Raw genomic sequence first — 22,617 nt, 5'->3', positions numbered from 1 at the left:
CGATGATTTCGGGAGCAATTCTCGCGCATCGAGGTGTCGTGATGGAAGTAGCTGACAAGCCGAAATACGCGCTGTACTTTATAGATAATTAACATAATCAACGGGGGTCATTACGCCTGCTAAACCAGCATGCGATTGTTATGCCACATGTTATCACTCTGCTTCAGCAACATGTGACGCAATAATTGCTCCGTTTTAGTAGTTCGCGATGTACTAATTTTACAGCGCTTCAACCAGCCAGACATCTGTCCACGTGTGACCGCATTTAAATAAAATAAAAATAATTAAATGCTATAACGGACAAGTTATAAACTTATGATTAATGTTATATATAACTTCAAAAATTCTCTTGATTTTATCTATATATATATATATGTATGTTTGTAGTTGCAAAAATTACTTTTTAAAAGTAATTCGTCATTACTCGTTATCGAATCAAAATAGTAACTCGCATCATTATCGTTAAATTAAAAAAGATTTGTCACTTTTTCCGTTAATCTTTTAATTACTAAAACGAGTCACTAAACGAGTTATTAAAAGATCAGATTAAATAAAGAATTAGTTTCTTTCATATTTTTTGTTAAACTATCAATAAGGACTATAAAATTTTTTATGTTAAATTCATAATATTACAAAAAATTATATTAATATTTTAAAATACTCAAAATAAAAAAAGATTGTGATTTTCATTACATTCGTAAATACAGCCAAGTTTACAGTTTTTTTCTATCCTGATATAATTCTCTGTTGACATAATTTTAAAAAGCGGTATTTATAAAAGTTGTTTTTGTGATTAATTTATGATAAATTATTCTTAAGACGATTTATAACAATGGAATATCGATCGAAAATTGTATATTAAACATACAAAAATTATATCATAAGTAGATTCAAAATATAAAAAATAACTGTTAAATTCGTTATTGTTACTAAAAAAATGTGGTTATATTACAGTTATTATTAAAAAAGTAACGTAAAAAAGTAATACACACACACACACACACCACACCACCCCCCCCCCCCACACACACACACACACACACACACACACACACACACACTTAAAATAATTAGTTCTAGATTCATCGTGCCGTATGATCTATCAAACAAATCATAGATACAGTCCAAATGATTTCAAAGCATTGTTGCTTTGACATCGTTGAATGTTGAAGCAGGTGCAACATAAAAGAGAGTAAGCTATATTTCGAGTTTCTCTTTGCACAGAATGCACGAGTGTCCTGTATCGTTCATGTATATTACCATACAGAGGTGTAAAGGAACAACCGAACGGACGCACTGCGAGTGAAATATGTTCGTTTATATTTCATTCAGAGTGCGTGCACTCGCTTGTTCCATTACACATTCATGCAATAGTGTACACAGGCGAAAAATACTTGCGCGTTTGGTAAAAAGGGAGGAAAGCGACATTGTTTTCATTTCTCTTTTCACGTGCATCGCACGTATAGCAGATTTTGCCTCCTTCTACGTTTTCGAGTTTTTTAATGGAATTACAATAATTATTTTTTTTTTTACATATCAAACGCAAGAAAGACATGTTCAATCAAATAAATTTGGATATTTCACATATTAAAAAACTAATAATATGTTAGTTTGTGTGTGCGAAATGTCATTCCGATAGATGTATATATCTCTATTTTATCTCGCGCCACAGCTTTACTGACAGCCAATATATACCCTCTCACACCCTCGAGCCGTGGGCGTGATATCCTCGTATCCATGCAACGAACAATCTCTCTGAGTTCTCAAGAAACATCGTCTCATCTCCCTTGTACAGCGAGGTAGTGCCGATGTTTGTGCGCGAAACTCCGTTTCGAAATCACACATTTGATCGCACACAAAGGTGACGGACTCGCGCCTCGCTGTCGAGGCGCGAAGTCTTTTAATGGACGAAGTGTAATCCAAACTCCTCGCCTCATGTCCGCCTCATGTCACCCCCCATACCACGCCACCGTGTGCCGCCATTCCCCCGCAATATTCTCCTACGCTTTCGCCTCCTTACTTCCCGTCACGCTCACGTCGGGGGTGAGGGATGCGCGTAGTTTGCGATGAAACTTGTCCTTGGACCAGACTCGCTTCTCGCCGGCCCACTTTGTCCGCCCTTCGTTATTTCGCTGAGGGAGAAACGCCTGGACAGGTGGAAAACGGTGCGAAAACTCGCATTTACCAGCGACAAGACTCCGTCCATTGTAACACGTGCGTCACACACCGCCTCTCACAATTGCTACGCTACACGCGCAGATATTCTTGGAATGTCTTTTGTGTTGCTGCAATCTATGCGGACCAATGCGGACAATTCGATATTGTAAAACGGAGATTTTATTCTCTTTCCATCTCTCGCAAGAAAAGTCAGATATATCACATAAATCAATATTATTGGTTGAAGTAAATATAAAGTGTGTTGCGAATAATTTGGAAGTAGGTCGTGAGAAAAAGTCACATGACATTCTTAAAAGTTATTAAATTTTAAATAAGTAATAATAATCTGTACATGAAATATCTGAAATATATCAAATACTTTTTATCTTTTCGTGTAACATTGACAGTATGTTTGATAAAACATCATATAATAAATATAATTTTTATTTAAATAATACTCAAAAGGCATTTTTTTTTACGGTTAGCATCATCCCAATATTGCAATATTACAATGAAAAACATTTTATGAAGAGTATTTGTCATTCTATCCAGACGTGACATGCGTTTTTCTCTCGCTTATCGTAAATCTGTGATTATTATATCGCAATGAAAATCGATAAAGCTCCTCGCAACGACGCGATATATATCATTTCTAGATCATACACGGAATTTAATCGTGCCACGTGATAATGTCATTCCCGCGAAAAGGAAGCAAAGGCGTCACGTCAGTTATACCAGAATATCGCGTTATCCGTTCCAGAAATTATTATACAAGGTATCCCATAACCGCATACAATATTTTAACAGAGTATTTTGAGAAGATTAATTAAAGTCAAAGATTCTAAATTATTACGAAAGCATCGTAATAATTTTCAAGTTACGATTTAATTAAACGATTTAAATTAAAAATGATATCTCACAGAATATCAAGGCTGTAACTATGCTGACAAATATCGGTCTGCTTCGTATTTATTTACTGATATTAACTGCCTCTCAACTGATTGTTGTTGTTCATTTTTTTTTTTTCTTAAATATTAGAATATTACAAAGCGCGCGTTATTTATTTTTTAGCATTATATATAATTTTATATAAAATATTTACAGCACATGTTATATAATTTCGCCATTAAAAAACCCTGATATTTGACATTTGTCCATAACACAAGGTGAGTAAAGCGAAAGAACCAATCGCAGAAAAACGTCAACAATTAAAATCTTATAAATCCTAGCCTTTTTATGATTGATATATATATATATATATATATATATATATATATATATATATATTGTCAGATGACACTAATAAGTTATCAAAAATGAAATCTTAATTAGTATTCATAAATTATTTAATAATTTCTTTAAAATTTTATTTCTTAATTAATCATTCCATTTAAAGACGACATATAATTTTTTTATATATAGACAATTTTTTATGTTTTATTTTTTAATTTTTTTTAATCAATCGCAGTTAGTTGCGCAAGTTATTTGCTAATTATTCTTGCTATTATTCTGAGATAACAACATGATGACAGGCACAGTATATCGCGTTGCTATTTGTCTGTTTGAATCACGAAGCAGACATGGCAGTACAGGCGATTCGACGCAAACAGTTGGCGCATCAAACATCGCGAAAAAAAACATTAAGGCCACGCCATTTAGTCGATATCATTTATTGTCCGAAATGCTCCGAAATATTTAATGTTTCATATAACATATCGCTGAATATTCAATTCAAAGCCTGAAGGGGATTGAATTTATTATATAATGATTAAATTAACATAGTTTTAGCATTTTATATTAAGCGCTTGATACATTTTTTAAAAATATTGTAAGTAATATTAAAGAATATTAAAGAAATCTTGATAATAGTATATTATTTTTTGTTATGTCAAATCTGAAAGCTTTTTGTGATAAAAGTATTAATGAGGACGGAGGATTTATATCCAAATATACACTCCGGATACAACTCCGTTTCTCGCGTTTCAAATTAATTCCCACACGAATAGGCTATCATCACATATTAAATCTAACGTTTACCCAAAGAATGAGATTTACTTTACTTCAATCGAAAAAGCATTTACATTAGTTAATTTATCGTTATTACTTTTCGTCGGAATATTTACGTTCCGATGTGGAATGGAACTGAGTAATTTTAATAAATTAAGAAAGCGAAACTAGATTCCTGCAAAAAGTCGCGCGTCTCTTTTCTTAATTTATTAAAATTACACGACTTTATTCCTGTCACTTTTTTTATACGGTCCATCAATTTTTTTAAACAAGTAACTTTTGCTTGAATCCTGTTATAAAATCATAATCAGGAAAATTTAAGAAGAGATCAAAGGTTAATAAGGTTGTTTTAGAATACACGTATTGCTAAAGACACCTATCTGATAACAGAAATGGCGTTTAGCAACATATAAATCCTCCGTCCTCATTAATACTTTTATCACAAAAAGCTTTCAGATTTGACATAAAAAATAATATACTATTATCAAGATTTCTTTAATATTCTTTAATATTAGTTACAATATTTTTTTAAAAATATACCAAGCGCTTAATATAAAATGCTAAGACTATGTTAATTTAATCATTATATAATAAATTCAATCCCCTTCAGACTTTTAAAAGGTAAATACCTTCACGGAACATAATTAACGCGACATTGCCTTTTATTAATAGTAGAAAAATTTTTTATCTCTCATTAAGATCATTTGCTCACTCTCGTTCCTCCAATATTCTTTAAACAAGAGGGGGGAAAAAAGGGACAATCCTTATTGACGTTGTAAAGTGCATGTAAATAATGGTTCGCCGTTAGCGCGTAATTAACCGATATAATTATTGCGCAATCAGTAGAAACTTAAACTGTGTTCCCTTCCAGCTTGTTGTATCGATTTCGACGCTCGTTATTTCGAGTCTCGTGTACATAATTCGTGGTCGGCATTAACGGACGGCCCCCGAAACTACCTCTTACAACGCCTGTACCAGTTCCCCCCCTCCCCCTCCCCAGTCCCCTTGCCCGCAATATCCCTCCCCATTTACCTCGTCGTAATTATATCTCGCCTCTCACGAAGCCCGACCGAGACTTCGTCGAGGATCCATAAATTTCTGCGAAGAATTCGTGGCATGCTGCAGTAACAAATTCCCGAAATTTTCTCGCCAAAAATATTTCAAATATTCGTCCTGTACGTCCGCTCCCTCTTCTCCTTTGCGACGCCTAGTTACTCTTTTTTTTACCTTGCCCCTCGTTCCCTTTTTCACCTCGCTGTCAGAGCATTTGCAGAAATGTACATCCAAAGATAAAGGAATGACGAGAAATATTTGTTTTGTCCGCGAGAAATAGAATTCATAACATCCCACAATTTTCAGGATAGACAAATCACCGTAATTAAAATCGTCTGCGGTCAAAATACATTTCCAGCATTTATTAATTTTTAATACTCGCTGTTGTAAACTGAAATTGTTCTCAATTCCCGTCTACATTTTGCGATCTACCAAGAAATTTTTCAAATTTCTGCCAATTAAAGAGGCAAAGAGGAAAAACACAGACGGCAAGAAAACATGAAGAGAAAACAAGAATAGTAAGATAAACAAGAATAATGATAATAATGATAATAATGATAAAAGATTTCTCAGTCAAGTTAATAAACAGATCAAATTCTTGTCTTCCCTTACGTTTTTTACAAATATACGACTCCCTCGCCGTGGAATTTTCATGCTAGTCATTTTAACGCCATTCACCTCATTGAAATATCACTGATAGGAATTTCACCCGTAACATTTGCGAACTTGCCTGATTTTTACGCAAGGGTCTTCAATCATTACTCCTCACCCCTATCCAGCATCAAGTAGAATCGCCTGATGCGCGCGTCTCCCTTTCTCGTCCTTTGAACCTCGCTCTCTCACCCCCGCAAAATAAAGTCCGAATAACTCAGGAGCATGCATCGCCGCGTCGCTCCTCTCCTCCCCTTCTCCCCCCCCCTCTCTCTCTCTCTCTCTCTCTCTTTCTCTTGTTCTTTTTTTCTATTACGCCACATTTACTCGGGAAAATAATGCCCGTGCACATTTCATCCGCGTTATCTGCTCGCCAGGTTGCCCTCGACCCCCGCCCGCCCCCGCTTTTTGTCGCACACTGCTCGGGGGAGAAGGAGGAGAAGAGAAGCCGGATGGCCGTTGCCCCGAAAGCCTGCCAGTCGACGTGTCCTACGCTGACGTCGCTATCTGAATTGAAACGGACTCTTCTCAACGCGACGGTCCCATTTCGCCCCCCCCCCCTCCTCTCCCCATCCTCCAAAACCCACTTTCACCCCCGTCCTCACGCCCCTCTCACTCTTCATGGATATCTCCGCCGTCTGCCATTTATCTCGTCAAGCTTGCATGAAACGCTCACGTGTTGGCAAACGGACGCACATACGCATACACACATGCCAATGATAAAAATACATATAGGGTGTCCTAAACATCACTTCTCTTTTCATATGAATATTCTTCGACCGATCAACCAATGAATCCAATCGAACCTTTCTTAAAGAAAAATATCGTGATTTTTAACTTTACATTATATATGGTTAAGAATCATCCGCTTTTGTAAACCAGACAAGACGTAGAATTTTCCTCTTTGGAAAAGATAAAGAGGGAAAAATGAGCTGCGCAGCGATCACGAATTTAGATTTTAACAAGCGATCATGATTGAGCGGTAAATATCAAATGACTTTTATTTTAGGAGTCGGTAGTTAAAGGTAAAATATTCAAAGATATTTCGCGGTAGATATGTGTTAATATTCCTCGCGCGAGCATATTCTTATAAAAATAAAGGTCTTTAATTAGCGAAAATTATTCCAGAATAATTTTGCAGAATCCCTCCCGAACGGAGTATCAATTTTATTGTAATTACTGGCAATTATACAGATTATCTGTTGAGATAATGATAATTGCAAATCTATCTATCTATCTATCTTTGTTCGTCGAAAATCTTCGACGCAAGAAGATAGATAGATCGCAATTTTTTTAATTTTCAGCATTAAAAGTTTCGATTTAATTTTTCATAAACCCCGCGTGGAATTAACTGGAAAAGTCAAATCTTCTTATCCAGCTCTCTATATACTGCTGAATCTTACTTTGCCGAAGTTTCCTTAATCTTCAATAATAAATGCTCATTTAGACTTCTCATAAAATTCTCGATAAAGAAAGATTGATGGCGAAGTTTAACGCGAAATCTACAGCTAAAAGGGAAATATGATAATTTTCAAAATCAGTCTTACTAGTATAAAAAGACGCGAGAACACGGGACGTAATCTGAAATTGGAGAAAATTATTCACGGAATAATTCGATGATCGGTATAAATCGACGTGACTCATTAGATGTCTCCTTATATTCCGCGCTTCATGCGCTGTGTCGTCTTGAGCAAAGCGCTCGCCATTTATCTCGGTGGGAATTACGGTGGAGCTTCCTGGCACAACAAACGTTATCCCTGTTTAGCTCGTCTATGCGACGTCATAAACAAACCGGAGGAAGATGTTGCCCCATAGTACGCGATGTATCGTCAAATAACAGTCGGGCTTTATCACACTCGACACTAAGTCTTGATTTTCCGCGGGCCGTAAATCCATTAAACACACACAAAATTGCCAACATCAAATCTCTGGTGGTGGCGTAATCACGTAATCTAGATCTAAATAAAACGTAATTAATGTGTATAAGCGAAGGGGCGATCCTTTGCAATTTCGAACATACGTAGAAGCGTGGAAATAGGGATGAATAAAACGAAATTCGTGCGCGGGAATTATTTCGAGTAAGAACACGTAAACACCGGGAATTTGGGGGATGATGGCGCGCAAGGGGACAGCGAAGATGCAGTGCTAGGGGAGGGTTGACGAAGGGTCGAGAAAAGTGCAAAATTGGCAACTTGATGGAACTCGATGACGTCAGCGCCGGTTCGTTCCGATATGGAGGTAATGGGGCAAAATAAAATCCTCGGGGAAGGTTGGACGTTGTTAGCCGGAAGAGGGATGGGGAAACATGGGCGGATGGGTGCATCAAGCTACAATGGCGGTCATCGCGAAGACGATAGCCGATATTCATGAATCATCCCGATCGCAATACTTGCAAGATCACCTTTATTTAACGCCCAAGTATTCCAGATGTGGCTCTCGCACATCCCCTATCTCGCTCTTAATTTATCCTTAACATATTACTTTTCATTTACGCATCGTCCTCAATTTTTCTTCAACATATTACTATTAAAATAGAGACTCTTATTAAATTTAATTTCTAAATAATTTCTTTTCACGATCCGTAAAAAAAATATTAATCCACCATTATAAAATTTCCTTTTATATCTGACAGACGTGTTAATCCAAAATCCTTTTTAATAAAAAACATTGATTCTACTCAAAAACTCTCGCCTGGAATAGAAGCATGAATTTTGCACTTTGTACACTGTGTTGGCATTACTTGCAACCCCGGTCGTTTATTCTCGCGCCTTAAAATTCCATCTCCTAGTCGGACGGCCAGAAAAAAATAGATTAACATAAAAAAGCGCTAAACCCAGGCGTAAAGGGACGTTCTTGCGTGTGATTAAGGCAAACATAGCCTCGACCACAATCCAAGGAGAGCGTATTGTCTGCGGGGGGGGGGGTTGCTCGTCGGAATTTATGGGCCAAAAATCCGCCCTCTCAGCCGACTAACAATAATACGCGAAGACGAAACTCCGTCAGTCGAGTAACAATAATCAGCAGAGGGTTATGCCGCAGTGCTCGGGACGGAGGGGGGAGGGGTGGGGGAGGGAGGAGGGGAAAGGGGAGAATTGTTGAAAAGAGACACGGTCGGAAGAGACAAAGAGAGAGAAAGAGCGAGCGTCGCAAATTGAAACAAATAGGGACTTATATGCATCACGGCGCATTCCACAGTTTTACTGCCGGCTCATTTCATCTCCGGCCGGCGACAGCGTGCTTTTATTGCTGTTACGACATTATGGTCTTTCGCCGTTTATTGTCACTGCTTCTCGAGAAACGTGTTTCGTGCCGCACCGAAAGAAAACGGACACGGGGGCGTGGGGGGGGGGGGGGTCGATAGAACGAACGCGCTTCGAAGAAGTGTGTCCAGGCGCGGCTGACCTCCACTTTCGTCGGCTACTACTAGCGCGCACAACTCTCTCAAATGAAAGTTTAACGCGAGTGACTTTGAATGAGAACAAACTCTCGCTCATAAATTTTTTAATCTATTTGACATCCTTCGCTTAGCAAAAAAAAAAAAACTTTCGTTCGGACACCCTTTTCTAAAATTTATCATCCGTAATTGACATGTACAAATACGAAAAAAATCTTGATCAGATACGAAAAAAAAAATATATATATATATATATCAATTATTAATAATAAATTTTAAAAAAGGATGTTAAATAAATTAAAAAATTATATATATATATGTACAGACACACACACACACACACACACACACACACACACACACACACACACACACACACACACAAAATAATTTATATATAATTATTTATATATTATTAATTTATATACACACATATATATATATATGTGTGTGTGTGTGTGTGTGTGTGTGTGTGTGTGTGTGTGTGTGTATAAATTTGTGTATCTTTTATTTGTGTGTAACATAAAAATTGTATTCACATTTGTGACGTTGAAATTCTCAGTGAATATTAAATTTGTATTGTACCATTTGTCAATTAGAAAAATATTAGACTATTATTAATGTACAAATGGATGGCGGTATTTATTATTCAATATATTATCTTAAATGTCTCATAATACCATGAAAATCTGTGAATACCTATGAGACCGCGCGGCTTTCCTGGTTTCCCGGTGAATAGAGGAAAATCGGATTGAAAGATAAGTCGTAAGTCGGATGACGTAAGACGAGCCGGAGATATTGGTAACAACAAGAGAGATTCCGCAATAAGATGGGGGTTAAATTACTGATATATGAAACGTATATATAAAATCTGAGAAAGAAATATTTCTATAATTCTAACACACACAGATGCGGTGCACGTTCGAACTCTCCCGTAACTTTCTGTTACCCCGAAGAATGATTTGGAATTTCAATCGTCGAAACTAAATTTTCGTGTAATTTTCGTGTAATAGTCTTCGACATTTATTGCCGAAAGTTTCAAGTGATCGCCGCCGACCCCGAAATGTTCTTACACACGCAACCAGTTCCTATCGCGATTAATCGATTTAAAGTACACGATTGCGCCGTGTACCAAATGCCAGGAACGCCCGTTACATCGATTTAAACGTATGGGAAGGGGGGAGGGGAAGGAAGATAGAAAACGCCATTCTAAGGTAGAACGAACATAAAACTCGCCGAAATATCTGTACACCGTACGAAATGTTCCACATCCATCGCCGTGATGTCTCGATTAATTTCGCCTTATTCGAGAGAGGCCCCCTTTGTCACTTGCTTCTCGCGTCGTTCCTCGTCGTATTTATATAAAATTTCCGTTCGCGGAGACGGCGGCCCTTTTCGAAGTGACCGATTCAATTGATATCGGGTAGCCGATTCCGAAGGGAGGTCTATCGTCCCGCCGGTCGATCTTGGCAAACAAGGGAAGTCAGATTCGAGGGATCACATCCTCCGGCCGAGTCGTAACTTGACTGAAAGTAGATAGGTACTAGGATGAGGATCGACGACGCCAATGGGGTTACGAGGGAAAAGAGAGAGAGAGACGGCGAGCGAGAAATCGCCGCCGAGACATGGCGGGAATAAAAGTAACGGGATAGATAGAAAGAACATTTCGGACTACTATCGCAGATGTAAACTTGCCATCGGCGACGGACAGATATAGACAGCGTAGTTTCCCGACGCGCTCCGGGGGTGCTCCGAAGGAGAATGTATGGGGAGGCAAAACCTCCCCGTCGTTCCCGTCATTGTTTCGCGAACTTTTCGGCGGGAAAACTTGGCCGACGTCGTCATGGCGATACAGCGCGACAATACCTTTTAAAGTGTTACATGCGTTCCGCCGACGCGTCGGCTTCTTTCGCGCACACACTTTCTCGAATTTCGGCTCGCCATATATTGTATCCCGATGTCTGACTTTTACGGCTGAAATGCGAGAATTATTCATTCGGCGGAGGCAGCCACGAAAAGCAGCGGAGGATCAAAACTTATTTTCTCTCCTTTTTCGTTCGTTTCATACCGCTCTCCGTTATGTACTAAATTATAACTTCCTAAATCTTTTCACATATTAAATATATATATATATATATATATATATATATATATATATATATTCACATATTAAATAAATAAATATATATATATATTTATATATATATATATATTTATTTAGATATTATTTATTAGATATATTTATAGAAAATAAATTATAAATTTATTTATATATATTTATATATTTTTATGTATTTTTAATATATATATATATATATATATATATATTTCTTTTATAGTAAAACGTATGAGAAATCAAAATACGAATCCATATCGTTTATTCCACGTGACTGCCAAATGACAAGTTACACGATGGAAATTTTAGGAATCCTCGTGTTTAGGAATTCAAATTTTACACGCGCGATTCGCAATTCCTTCCGCGTCGCCGAGTTTCGCGAGAATGGTATATGTTTCCAGACAGGTCTCAGAAAGAAAAGTAGTTTCGCCGTAACAGAAATTAATTCAGTTTCGACTCTACGTATCCTGCGCGTATTTCGCCTGGTATGTCATATACGTACATCCCGCTGATTTCTAACAAGCATGACTCTTTTGCAAAGAGAGACGGGGGCACGTACGTCGTGGAGTTTGTCAAAGTAATTCGAGCTTTCTTCAACCCGCGATTCCAGTCACGTACGACCAAGCTCTCGTCTTTACCTCCTTGGATCCTTATTATCCTATATCCGCAGCCATAATCCCTGTCCTTCCGGGATAACCTCGGCCGAGCCGTGAAATCGTAATAACATTCGGATTTAACAGCCTAATCATCCCCCGACGGCCGAGAACTTCGCAACGGAAATGTCGAACGTTACGTACGAACAATTTTTCATTAGTTCGTCTTTAGATCGCGTTTCTGGAATAAAAATCACGTTATATCGCAAATAATCTCGTTGTCTTACGCGCAACAGCGTAACTATTTTCAGTTGTCATACAAAACGTTCGCGTCGTGTTCTAAATAAACGTAAAACGGTTTCGCTTCTTCCGCAAGCGAAATGTGCAAATTACTGCGACATCTAATAACATTTATAACGGCGTTTTGTTAAGCCTGTCGTGATCCTCACAAGCATGTCGACTGGATTACTTTGGAATGCAAAATAATACCGCGGCTTTTTATTCGATGCCAACGTGGCACGGCACCTAAAAAGAACGCAAATTATGCGACTTATATTTAGTGCTGCATAAAATAAACAATAAACACGGAACGATACGGCGTCCCGCAATAATCGCCAACGACGGCAAAATGTTCCCCACGTCATTCAAAACCATTGCAAATTTATTCACGATCCTTGCTAAACAGCTGTCGCTTTCATTGCCAAGATTGTAATCGACCTTGGTCGTAATTTAAATGCCATGCGTTACGAGATGATTTACGTACAATACGACCTACATTTCTAAAATGAAAAATTTCACTTTAAAATTAAGAAACTTAATAATGCAAGATTAAGTTTAAACATTTGTAAATCATCACAATCGCGTTGGCCACACAGAAAAAAAATTAGTCTTAAATCAAGACTATACATTTCCACAAGAATATTAAATCTTCTTAGAAAACTTTTAGTATCGACGCAAATGTAGATATTTTTATATGTAAACAAGAATATTATAATAGAAGATTTTTAATTTTGAATTGAGCGAAAATAATATTATTGGCATCAATACAAATTCAATCAAATTAAGACTGAAATTATCAACAAGATTACAATATTTTTGCTTATATATGAGAATATTTTTTTTATTTAAAGCTAATTTTTTTCTGTGCATATAAGTGATATGTAAAATTAATGCGATGAATCATAAAATTCGCAGATCGTATTCAAACCTGCCTGTAAACCTGATAATGTCAATTTTTAATTCGTGTGTGACACCGCGACAGCATCGATCATACGCGCGTTCATATTTCGTAAAAAAAAAAAAAAAAAAAAAAAAAAAAAAAAAAAAAAAAAGAGAGAGAAAGAGAGAGCGACAGTGAAAATATAACCCGGGTGAATCTAACAGTAAAGTAATTATTTCGTGGCTTCCCGTTTCTTGGATTATGCTTTGAATAAATCATGGCGACGTTCGAATATGCGGCACTACCGTCGCCGACGCGGCAGCCGCCCGAAAAGCCATTCTCGTTTGCGGATAAAAAAGAGGGGAGAAAAACGGGGTGAAAACAACATTTACGTGGCACTCCCGTATTTTTCAATTTGCTATGTATACACCTTCCCTCGTCGCGGCTTAACACGCTTTTTTTCTGAAATCCCTTTCATTTTCGAACGAGATTCCCGGCGCTATATCGCACCGGGTATGCTAACGTGAAAAAAGGAGACACGTACAAAAGTGGACATACGCGAATGCCGATTGCAAAACGCCAAAACGTTTTCACACGTTTCGCCTCCTAATTCAGCCACATCGCGTCGATAAATAATCAACTAACGTGCGTCTGACAGACAGAGGAAGAGAAAATATTTCCGCTTGCTATTATCCCGGAAAGGGGTATATCTGCTATAAAGAAGATACGTCACGATAAAAAAATATTAAAGATTCTTTATATCCTTGATTTTTACATCACATTTATTTAGATACATCTACTTTTCGTAAGATCTCGATTTCAATCATGATCCTCTTTTAAAATCCTCTTAATAAATAATTTTCAAATGTTAATTTTTAATTCGAACTCTTAAAAAAAAATTCCTCTTCTCGTATAAAAATCACAGTATCCTTTTTCAATCAAGATTTGATTAACCCCTACCCTCCCCCCCCCCCCACACACACACACACACACACACACACACATGCACATCGGTTTTCGCGAAATCTCCATCAAAAAGAACTCGAAATTCAAAGTCGAGGGCTCTACGAGGGGTGTACGTGTATGCACAGCCCCTCCTCGCGGGGATGTACGCACACATACACGAGTAAACACGTGAGTGCACTTGCGCGTGCATCCTCCCCCCCCCCCCCGGTGCGTGTCCGCAGGCGTCGTCTTACCGCCGCATTTCCCGCAGTACTCATACGAGCGTCGCGAATGCCTTTCGCGAATATGCGAGCTCATAGTACGCCATGCGGAAAGACGCCCGTACCGACGTCGTCTCTTGACGTCACGTCTTCGTCGACATCGTCGTATTGACGAAGCGACGCGCCCGCCCCGTGCGGGGATGCACACACGCAGTCGGCGCCGTAATTAATCAACCCTCGCGTCGCTTCGTCGTAATTCGCGAGATTTTTGAACGCGCGAAGGAGAGCGGAGTCGCTGAAACATAGAGAGGAAGCGAGACACAAATGAAGAGAGAGAGAGAGAGAAAAAGAGAGAGAGAGAGAGAGAGAGAAAGCGAGAGAAAGACTGAATTATCCACGCGCCTCAGTTTATCAGTCATCCTGTGTGCATAATTTCATCGACGGCCGATGAGTTCCGTATTTTTTTTTTTTTTTTTTTTTTTCAAACGCACGAACGCGGAATTTTTTTTACGTTCCGCATAATTTTATAACATTTTATCGCCACGCTGGAAAATCTCCCGCAAAATCGCGCGAAACGCCAGACACGGCACGGGCGTGTCTCTAATGCGTGCGTGCCGCTAATTTGTTGATAAATAGGGCTCTAAGAGTGTCACGCAGTTTACTCTCATGTGACTGTCATGGCTTAGAGTGCAACCGCCGCGGGCTGTTCATTTAATGATTAACTCGATGACTGGCGTGACAGATATTTCGTGTCATTATCATTTTCATATATTAATAATTAACTGAATACAAATGCCGCTCGTGATTATTAATTGTCGAGCGGATATGGAGACCACTAGAAAATATATGTGATATTTAAAAGGAAGGAAGAGAAAGAGAGAGAGAGAGAGAGAGAGAGAGAGAGAGAGAGCTCGATATGATATTAGTCATAAAAGATAAGATCTAATTTAACTTTTACTCTTGCTTAAAAAATTTTATGTATTAAGATCGAATTAGTCTGGTTGCGAAAAGGAGGTTTTGCGGAACCTTTTAGGATTCTCTTCGCATTTTACATGTTGTCCGTATGACGTGTTTCTTAGCAATATTCCTGCGGCTCGTATGCAATCGCGTTCCCATATCCCAGCGGAAGCATTTTCACCTGGATGTACGCTCGTAATCCGCCAAGTGGAAAAAGGCCACCGTAAAATTCACAGGAGAAATTCTAGCGCTTGTCGCGCGACGAGCGAAAAAATTCAAGTAAATTCGCTGGTGAAATTGCTCGTATTATCTCCCATGGTATATAATATCTATTATCGTTTCACGCTCTCCATTTATAACGCGGTATGATTGAGCCCTCCCCTTGCCCGATTTTATCCGCTAATTTATCAAATAAGCGTTTAATACGATATAACCAACCGATTTGCATTTAACCTCCCGCCTGCCAATTGTTCGCCGCATAAACGCTTTAATTACTAATAACTAGCTATTTAAACGCCGCGATTTTTCTTTTAAACTTTTCCTTTCGATTCGATTATTTATTTGCCGTCTATATATATATATAGTTTTCAACGGTAATTATAGCTTTTTGCGAGTATACAAGAGCTCCTTTCGTCCTACTTTAGGAGAATGGCTCAATATTATTTTAACTCATTGCCGAGCGAACCGTCAATAATTTCGAGCGAACTGTTATTCGCGAATTGTTAGAACTCGAACCGTCAATTGTGCTGATGCACCGTGACGCGCACGCGTCATTAAAGGCGTCAGCCCGCGTGTTCGCGCGAACACGCGGCGCACGCTGTGTGCAGATGCCGCCATCACTTGATGGTGATTTTCTAGTCAAGAAACATAGCATAGCAAATACCTGAAACCACGACGTTGTCCATTGATTAGTTTACTCAAACTCGTCAGTAAAAAAAAAGAGAGAAAAAAATCAAGTTACTGTCCTCTTCGTAATCAAATCGTCGCTATAATCATCGCATTATTATCTATTTTACGTTTAAATAACTTTCATATAAATTTGACTTTTCTTCTCAACAAACTATTTTCTATATATATATATATATATATATAGAAAATAGTTTTTTATATATATATATATATATATATATATATATATATATATATATACAATAACACATTCACACACATTCTACATACATTTGCATTTGCACTCTAAGAAAAGAAATATACTAGAAATGTACTATATATATGTATATATATATGTACATTTTCAAGAATTCCGTTTCCAGGTTGAAATCCATTTAAAAAGACCGGAAGTTAAACGCGTGATCATCATCGGGCTGATCGAACCGAGAAACGACGATCGTCTTCGGACGATGGCCGATTTCGCGCGATAGCCAGTACTAGAGGAGGACTAGATTTCCGGAGGCGACTGATATAACTGATACAATCTCTGTGCTTTCTATTGCCTGGAATCACGCTCGCGGCAGCCTGCTGACGATGATTGGTTCGAAATCCGACAATACCCGACAATTCGCGCGTATACGGGACGGGAATCAAATCGCTCGGCTGAGATTTGGCGCCATTGTTCTTTTCTTACAACCGCCATACATATACGGTAAACGAGTGCAGATGCAAGCGTGTGTCACAAAATCGCATTGCAAAAACAAAATGTATAATAATAGTAATATCCATATGAGAATTATATATCCTTTAAATTTTATTTTATATTTCTTATTTATAAAAATTATATTTCATTGCATTTATTTTATCTCCTAGACATCTCCTTTTGCTTTAAATTGTTTCAACCTTTTGTTTGAATTTGAAGATATATTAACAATATCTACCTTCTTCTAATTCTATGCAATTGTTAATGAATGTTTCTTTATTTTTTTTTCTTTTTTTTTTTTAGTGTTTACAATTGCAATGAAATTTCGCTTCAGCTACTCTCTCGATGCGCATATATAGTTCATGCCCGCCATTAATCACGATGCTCGATGCATACAGTTATGCATTTTTATCTCAAATATTTGTGATGCCGCGCATAACGTCATGATTAATTAATTACACGGAGTTCAAACAATGGCGGAGGCAACGAGCGTATCTTGCGCGCACGGGAGAGCGTTTGTACCAACACACATTGATATATTTCTGCATTTTTGTTACATGTCCTAGCTAAAAAGCGTCTCTCTTTTACGAATATTCGGAATTAGCTTTCCCGCGCAATGGTGCGGCCGCGAAAGCCACAGTATACCACGCGCCAGATTATATTAATTAATATAAACACGGCCAAACAGACACCGCGATGTTATATAAACAAAATCCTTTCAGGCGGAAAAAATATTATGATAAAATATACAGAACGCTCTACCAATCACCAAAACATTATCTCTCTCGCCCATATCCGTTTCATAGATTTCTCATCGCGACGATTATTATCGATCTATTATTTAATATTAAAAGCTCTCTAGGATTATGACGTCCAATTAAAATTTTGCTAAGTAGAAACCGCGACTCCGGGTGAATTAAAAAAAAAAAAAAAAAAAAAGAGAAAAAAATCGCAATTAAAAGATATACAAGTGGATACGTTTCTGTGGATGCGTGAAGATACGCAAACAGCACGCCGCACGTTTTTCTACTCGGCAGAGGGATTTCTAAAACGATGGTGAAAAGAGAACAGAGTCTCGAATGGCACGAATAGCACGAGCGCGCTGGAGACCGCTGGAAAAGAGAATCATTATTCGGCCAGTATTTCAATTTGCTCTCAGCGAAACCCTGATACCACATCCCACTCCCTTCTCCTCCCCCTTCTCCCCTGGATCTCGCTGGCGTAATTTTTCGTCGCGCCGATCGGCCAGTTTTTTTCAACTGTCGCCGATACATTGAAACAGCAAAAATATCAGCCTTTTTTCCCAGTCGCAGTTCGTACAATGAGAAAGCTCCGTTAGCCCACGTTAACAACCTCAACCTGGCCCCGGCTTTTTCTTCTCTCCCTCTCTTTTTCTCTCTTTTACCACGTAACCTCTTTCATCCCTTGCAAAAATGCCTCTTCCTCTCTTTTTCGCCTCACCGTACTATATCCGTCTCTCTTTCTCTCTCTCTCTCTCTCTCTCTCTCTCTCTCTCTCTCTCTCTCTCTCTCTCCCCCCCCCCGATTTCAGCACATAGATTACGACCATCGGCACGCGCGTATGGCGTGCACCCATAAAAACCGGCCATGTATAAAACCGTCGTGTTCCCGCGTGCTCGACGAGCGAGCATTTTCGTCGGGTTCCTTCCTTTCGTCCTTTTTCTGCGAAGTCCATCCGTGTCACCCGTCACAGCGACGTGCGGAGAAAGGCACGCCGGAGAACAAGAAACATAAAGAATGATGGGTTAGCTGTTACTTACGTTTCTCCAGAACCGGATGGAAAATTTACACGCGAATTTCGAGTCAGCTTAAAAAGGTCATGTATCTCTGCGGATAAACAATTTTCTTGAATTTCTGCAGTTTCGGAGAATTTAAAGTATACGTATTTAAAAAAAAAAAACAATCTACTATTCTCATAAATTTTGTAACACCTATATTTTAAATAACGCTTATTAATTATCACTTATTTCTCCCCCTCCCTCTCCCTCGCGATTTCATTCCGAATTTTCATAGTAGCTCGTATTACGAGAATATGCTCACAAATTTTCCGGTTTTGGCATTTTCCTAATTATCTAAAAAAATAATCATTAATTATACAAATGTAATCACTAATCATTTATTAATGGAAGCTCATCGATATTCCGCTTAAATATCTACATAAGCTTGCTGTGAATCGGCGTGGAAATATCTTCGATTATACGCATCTTCGGTTAAAAATATAAATTACAGGAGAGGTTTTATCTTTCCTCTAAAATTTCTCTCCATTCGTACGCAAAATAGAAAACTATTCTAAGGGGCTAAACTTCCGGTAAATGCGCAATAATGCTAATGTTGTGGTGGGGCTTACCGTTGACGACAGCGATGATGCCGAGAACGCAGAGTAGCAATGATCTCGCGCACATCTTAGCTTCTTCTCTTTCCGTCTCCCTCGGCGAAAGAAAAGCGAAGAGAAACAGGCACGCGCGATCTTTACGTCGCTTTATCGAGCATTGCTCGTCCTATTAATGCGCAGGATCAATTCCCTCGTCTGATCAGTCGGTCTGATCAATCAATCGATAACAAGCACGGAGACGTTTCTCGAGAATGCTGAGCTCGTCATCATTGCTGAATGATGTCGAAGGTACCTCGAGTTAGCATCGAGATAAAATCGATTTCATCCTTCCTCCGACGACGATGACGATGACGACGACGACGACGACGAGGACGACGGCGATGTCTCAATTAGTAGACATTCACTATAAAGCAGGATCGTCGAGAAAAGCGAATTACGAATGCGAAATAGCTGATTGCTAATTAGGGTCGATCGCATTAATCGGCTCTTAACCGCCACGGCGTCCGGAAGTGCCTCGATCGAAATCCTATCTCGCCTATCTAACTTGCCTGTCGTAATAACCCCAAAGCTCGAGTTTCCGAGTTTTCTCCTCCTCCTCGCCCTTCGCTTGCTCAAACGTCTTTCCAACCCCCTGAGTTCTCTCTCGTTTTCCTCCTCTTTCGGTTACCCCTCTTTCGGTTACTGCTGCTGCTCTTGCTATTGCTTCTGCTGTTTTTGGCACTCCCCCCCCCTTCCGCTTTCTTTCCTTTAGCCTTGGGGATAATATCCTCCCCGCCGCGAAGCTCCAGTCTACTTGTTTGTTCTGGATGACGTCAGCTCGCCGAAAGCTACCTCGCAATTCCTCACAGACTAGCTTCCTCGATCCGGGATCCTCTCAGCGTAATTTAGCGAAGTAAGTTGAAGTGCCCCTTAGCGCAACTAGACCTTCTTCTAGTCATCGAATACAGTCGAACTTTTATCTTTGATCAAAGGGATCCGTTCGACGCGGAGGGAATGCGAGGCTTCAACTTAATTGTCTTCCCTTCCTTTTTCCTTCTCAAAATAAAAAATTACCGACCTTCGTCTGAAATTTAATGGGATATAATCCCTTTACGTCTCCGTGAAGTAACTTTGCGGAGAACCGCCGAGTGTATCTCCCTGTGACGCGAGTTAATCGCGCAAGTTCGCGGAAAACAAACGTCGGCGAAAATATCACGACTTTCCTTCGCGAAACTTTCCCCCGCACGAAGTTTCGGAACTTGGAGAATAGCGAGCGTCTCGTCGCCGGGATAAAAGTTTGTGGGGGCGCGGGGATAATATTTTATCTGTCAACGCGTGACAACCGCGAGACGCTCCCAGCCACGGCGAGCTCGCGGCGCTTACTGAGCTTGCGGGGAAGCTCCTCGAGGAGCGTCCGCGAGATGAGAGCACGTTTCTCATCCCCACTTGGCGAACCCGCGATTACGTTGCGCGCCGTGCGCGCTGATTGGCCGAGCATGCGCCCGAAAGCTCGCCGAGTAACGTGCGTGTCCCTTTAACACGAAGGGAGAAGGAAGAAGAGAGAAAGAGAGAGAGAGAGAGAGAGAGAGAGAGAGAGAGAGAGAGAGAGTGAGAGCGTGATAAGGATAAAGAGTTGTGAACGAGGGAGACAGAGTGAAGGGGGCAACGAAAGCTCTGCGATGCTTTTGGAGTACCGACTACCGAGTAGTGTTGAAGCACTGTTGAAACCGCCGGTAGTGGAGCGACAACGCGATAGGAAAGAAAGAGAAGGGGAGATGCGCGCGCGATGCAGAAGGGACACCGGGTACATCGCGCGCTTTGCGCCACTACTCGCGCTCGCACACGCGTCGAGCTTGCGGCAAAAGTTATGACCTCAAAGGGGTCGTTAACGAGCGTCCGCCAAATTAGTATAACGGCTCGCCCTCCGGTCTATCCTGTCCACCAAACCTCCCTCCCCCTTCTACCCCTCGTTCACGGTTCCTTTCAGCCTCTCTCCCCCTCTCCCCCTCCCCGTTCGCGAGCATTACAGTGTCCTTTCCCTACCTGTCTATGCGTAACTATTTTTGATCGGACTCGAAACGCAAATACTATCCATCATCTGTCTATCGACTGGCCCCAAGGCAAATCGTACACGTATTGTCTATCGATTCATTACGGCTCGTCCACTTTATGATTGATTACTATGTATGATTGTGTCTGCAAATTGATATCGCAAGATATGCCGCCTATTTTTTTATTAAATGTTCTGAAAATGAGGAATATTCTTATTAAGGATATTTTTTTCGAAGCGTTTTTATTACGTTTCGCGCTCTTTTGAGAAAATAAGTTAAAATATAAAAATATAAGTTAAAAATATAAGCTAAAAACATAAAAATATCTACATTTTTAATAGTTCTATGCACTGTACCATACCTAAATGCAATTTGCAGAAAGTATATTTATATTAAGAATCTCGAGAAATATAAATTAAATGTTTATGAAAATGATTTGTTGATATCGTAAAAATAATTTATTGTTATAATTCATACTTTATTCATTGGCAATAGCATTATAATTTTACAATTATATTTAAATACCACTTTTGACACCAGCTTTATTTCTCGTCTAATAATCTTTATTTTTCACAAAGATAATTACGAATAGAGGACAATATTATATGAAAAAAAATAACGTTATTGAAGAAAAAATTTGATCAGATATTGATAGATCTGAAAACAATTTTTAATGAATCATCAAAATAGTTAAGCAGAACGTTCAAATTGATTATTAGAATATAAAAAAATTTTTGCAATATTATAATCATACTTAAACATTCTATATAATAATTTTGATGGTCCAACAAAGCTTGTTTTCAGATTTATATCTGATCAAATTTTTAAATACTTCAGCAAAGTCATTCTTTCCGTATATTTATACCTATACATATAAGATGTGATATAAAAAAAAAAATATTAAAGCAGACGTTTTTTCGAAGATTAAACAGAAAAATCCAAAAGTTAAATATTACCTACTTATTTGAAATATAATATCAAAATATTATAATATAACATCAAATAATAATAACGTTAATAATACTAATATTATTTGAAATATAATATTCCAGGTAAAGGAACAACAAACAAAACCGTCCTATCCGGAACGTAAGCATTTTTTTTTGCGATACTTCGTTTCGGCCATGACACTTTTACGCCGCAATCTTCTCATCGCAGGACATCGTTACTCCCAAAATTACCTTCCATTACGCGAAACTTGGTAACTCCCGGAAGAAGTAAAAGTAAAAGCTCGGACGGCGAGCGGCGATCGACGCAGCGGCGGACCGACGAGCAGCCGCCGTTGGATTTCGTGAGGGACAACTTCGGAAATACCGGCGACATCGCAGTCGCTAGTAGCGCAGTCAATATATAATGCGCGACGTGCTCCTGCATTTCGAATTACCGCAGCA

At 39.0% G+C, this 22,617-nt stretch overlaps 1 protein-coding gene across 2 annotated transcripts in view; it reads right to left on the bottom strand.

Annotated features, from left to right (window-relative positions):
- CARPA (Carbonic anhydrase-related protein A) overlaps positions 1–20,582 on the bottom strand; it is a 144,645-nt gene extending 124,063 nt beyond the window's left edge. Inside the window, exon 1 of one of the 2 annotated variants that reach the window (XM_089082152.1) lies at positions 19,212–20,582. In XM_089082152.1, the coding sequence (XP_088938278.1) occupies positions 19,212–19,266 (55 nt within the window). In that variant the 5' untranslated portion in view covers positions 19,267–20,582. The remainder of the gene's footprint in view (positions 1–19,211) is intronic. The other variant, XM_089082153.1, reaches the window with a different exon arrangement.
- Positions 20,583–22,617: the final 2,035 nt, after the last annotated feature.

This window comes from Pogonomyrmex barbatus, unplaced genomic scaffold (genome assembly GCF_055798465.1).
Source record: "Pogonomyrmex barbatus isolate J1 unplaced genomic scaffold, ASM5579846v1 scaffold5, whole genome shotgun sequence".
NCBI classification, from domain to species: domain Eukaryota; kingdom Metazoa; phylum Arthropoda; class Insecta; order Hymenoptera; family Formicidae; genus Pogonomyrmex; species Pogonomyrmex barbatus.
Note: the sequence above shows the minus strand (reverse complement) of the source record. Positions and strands in the feature narration are given on the sequence as shown.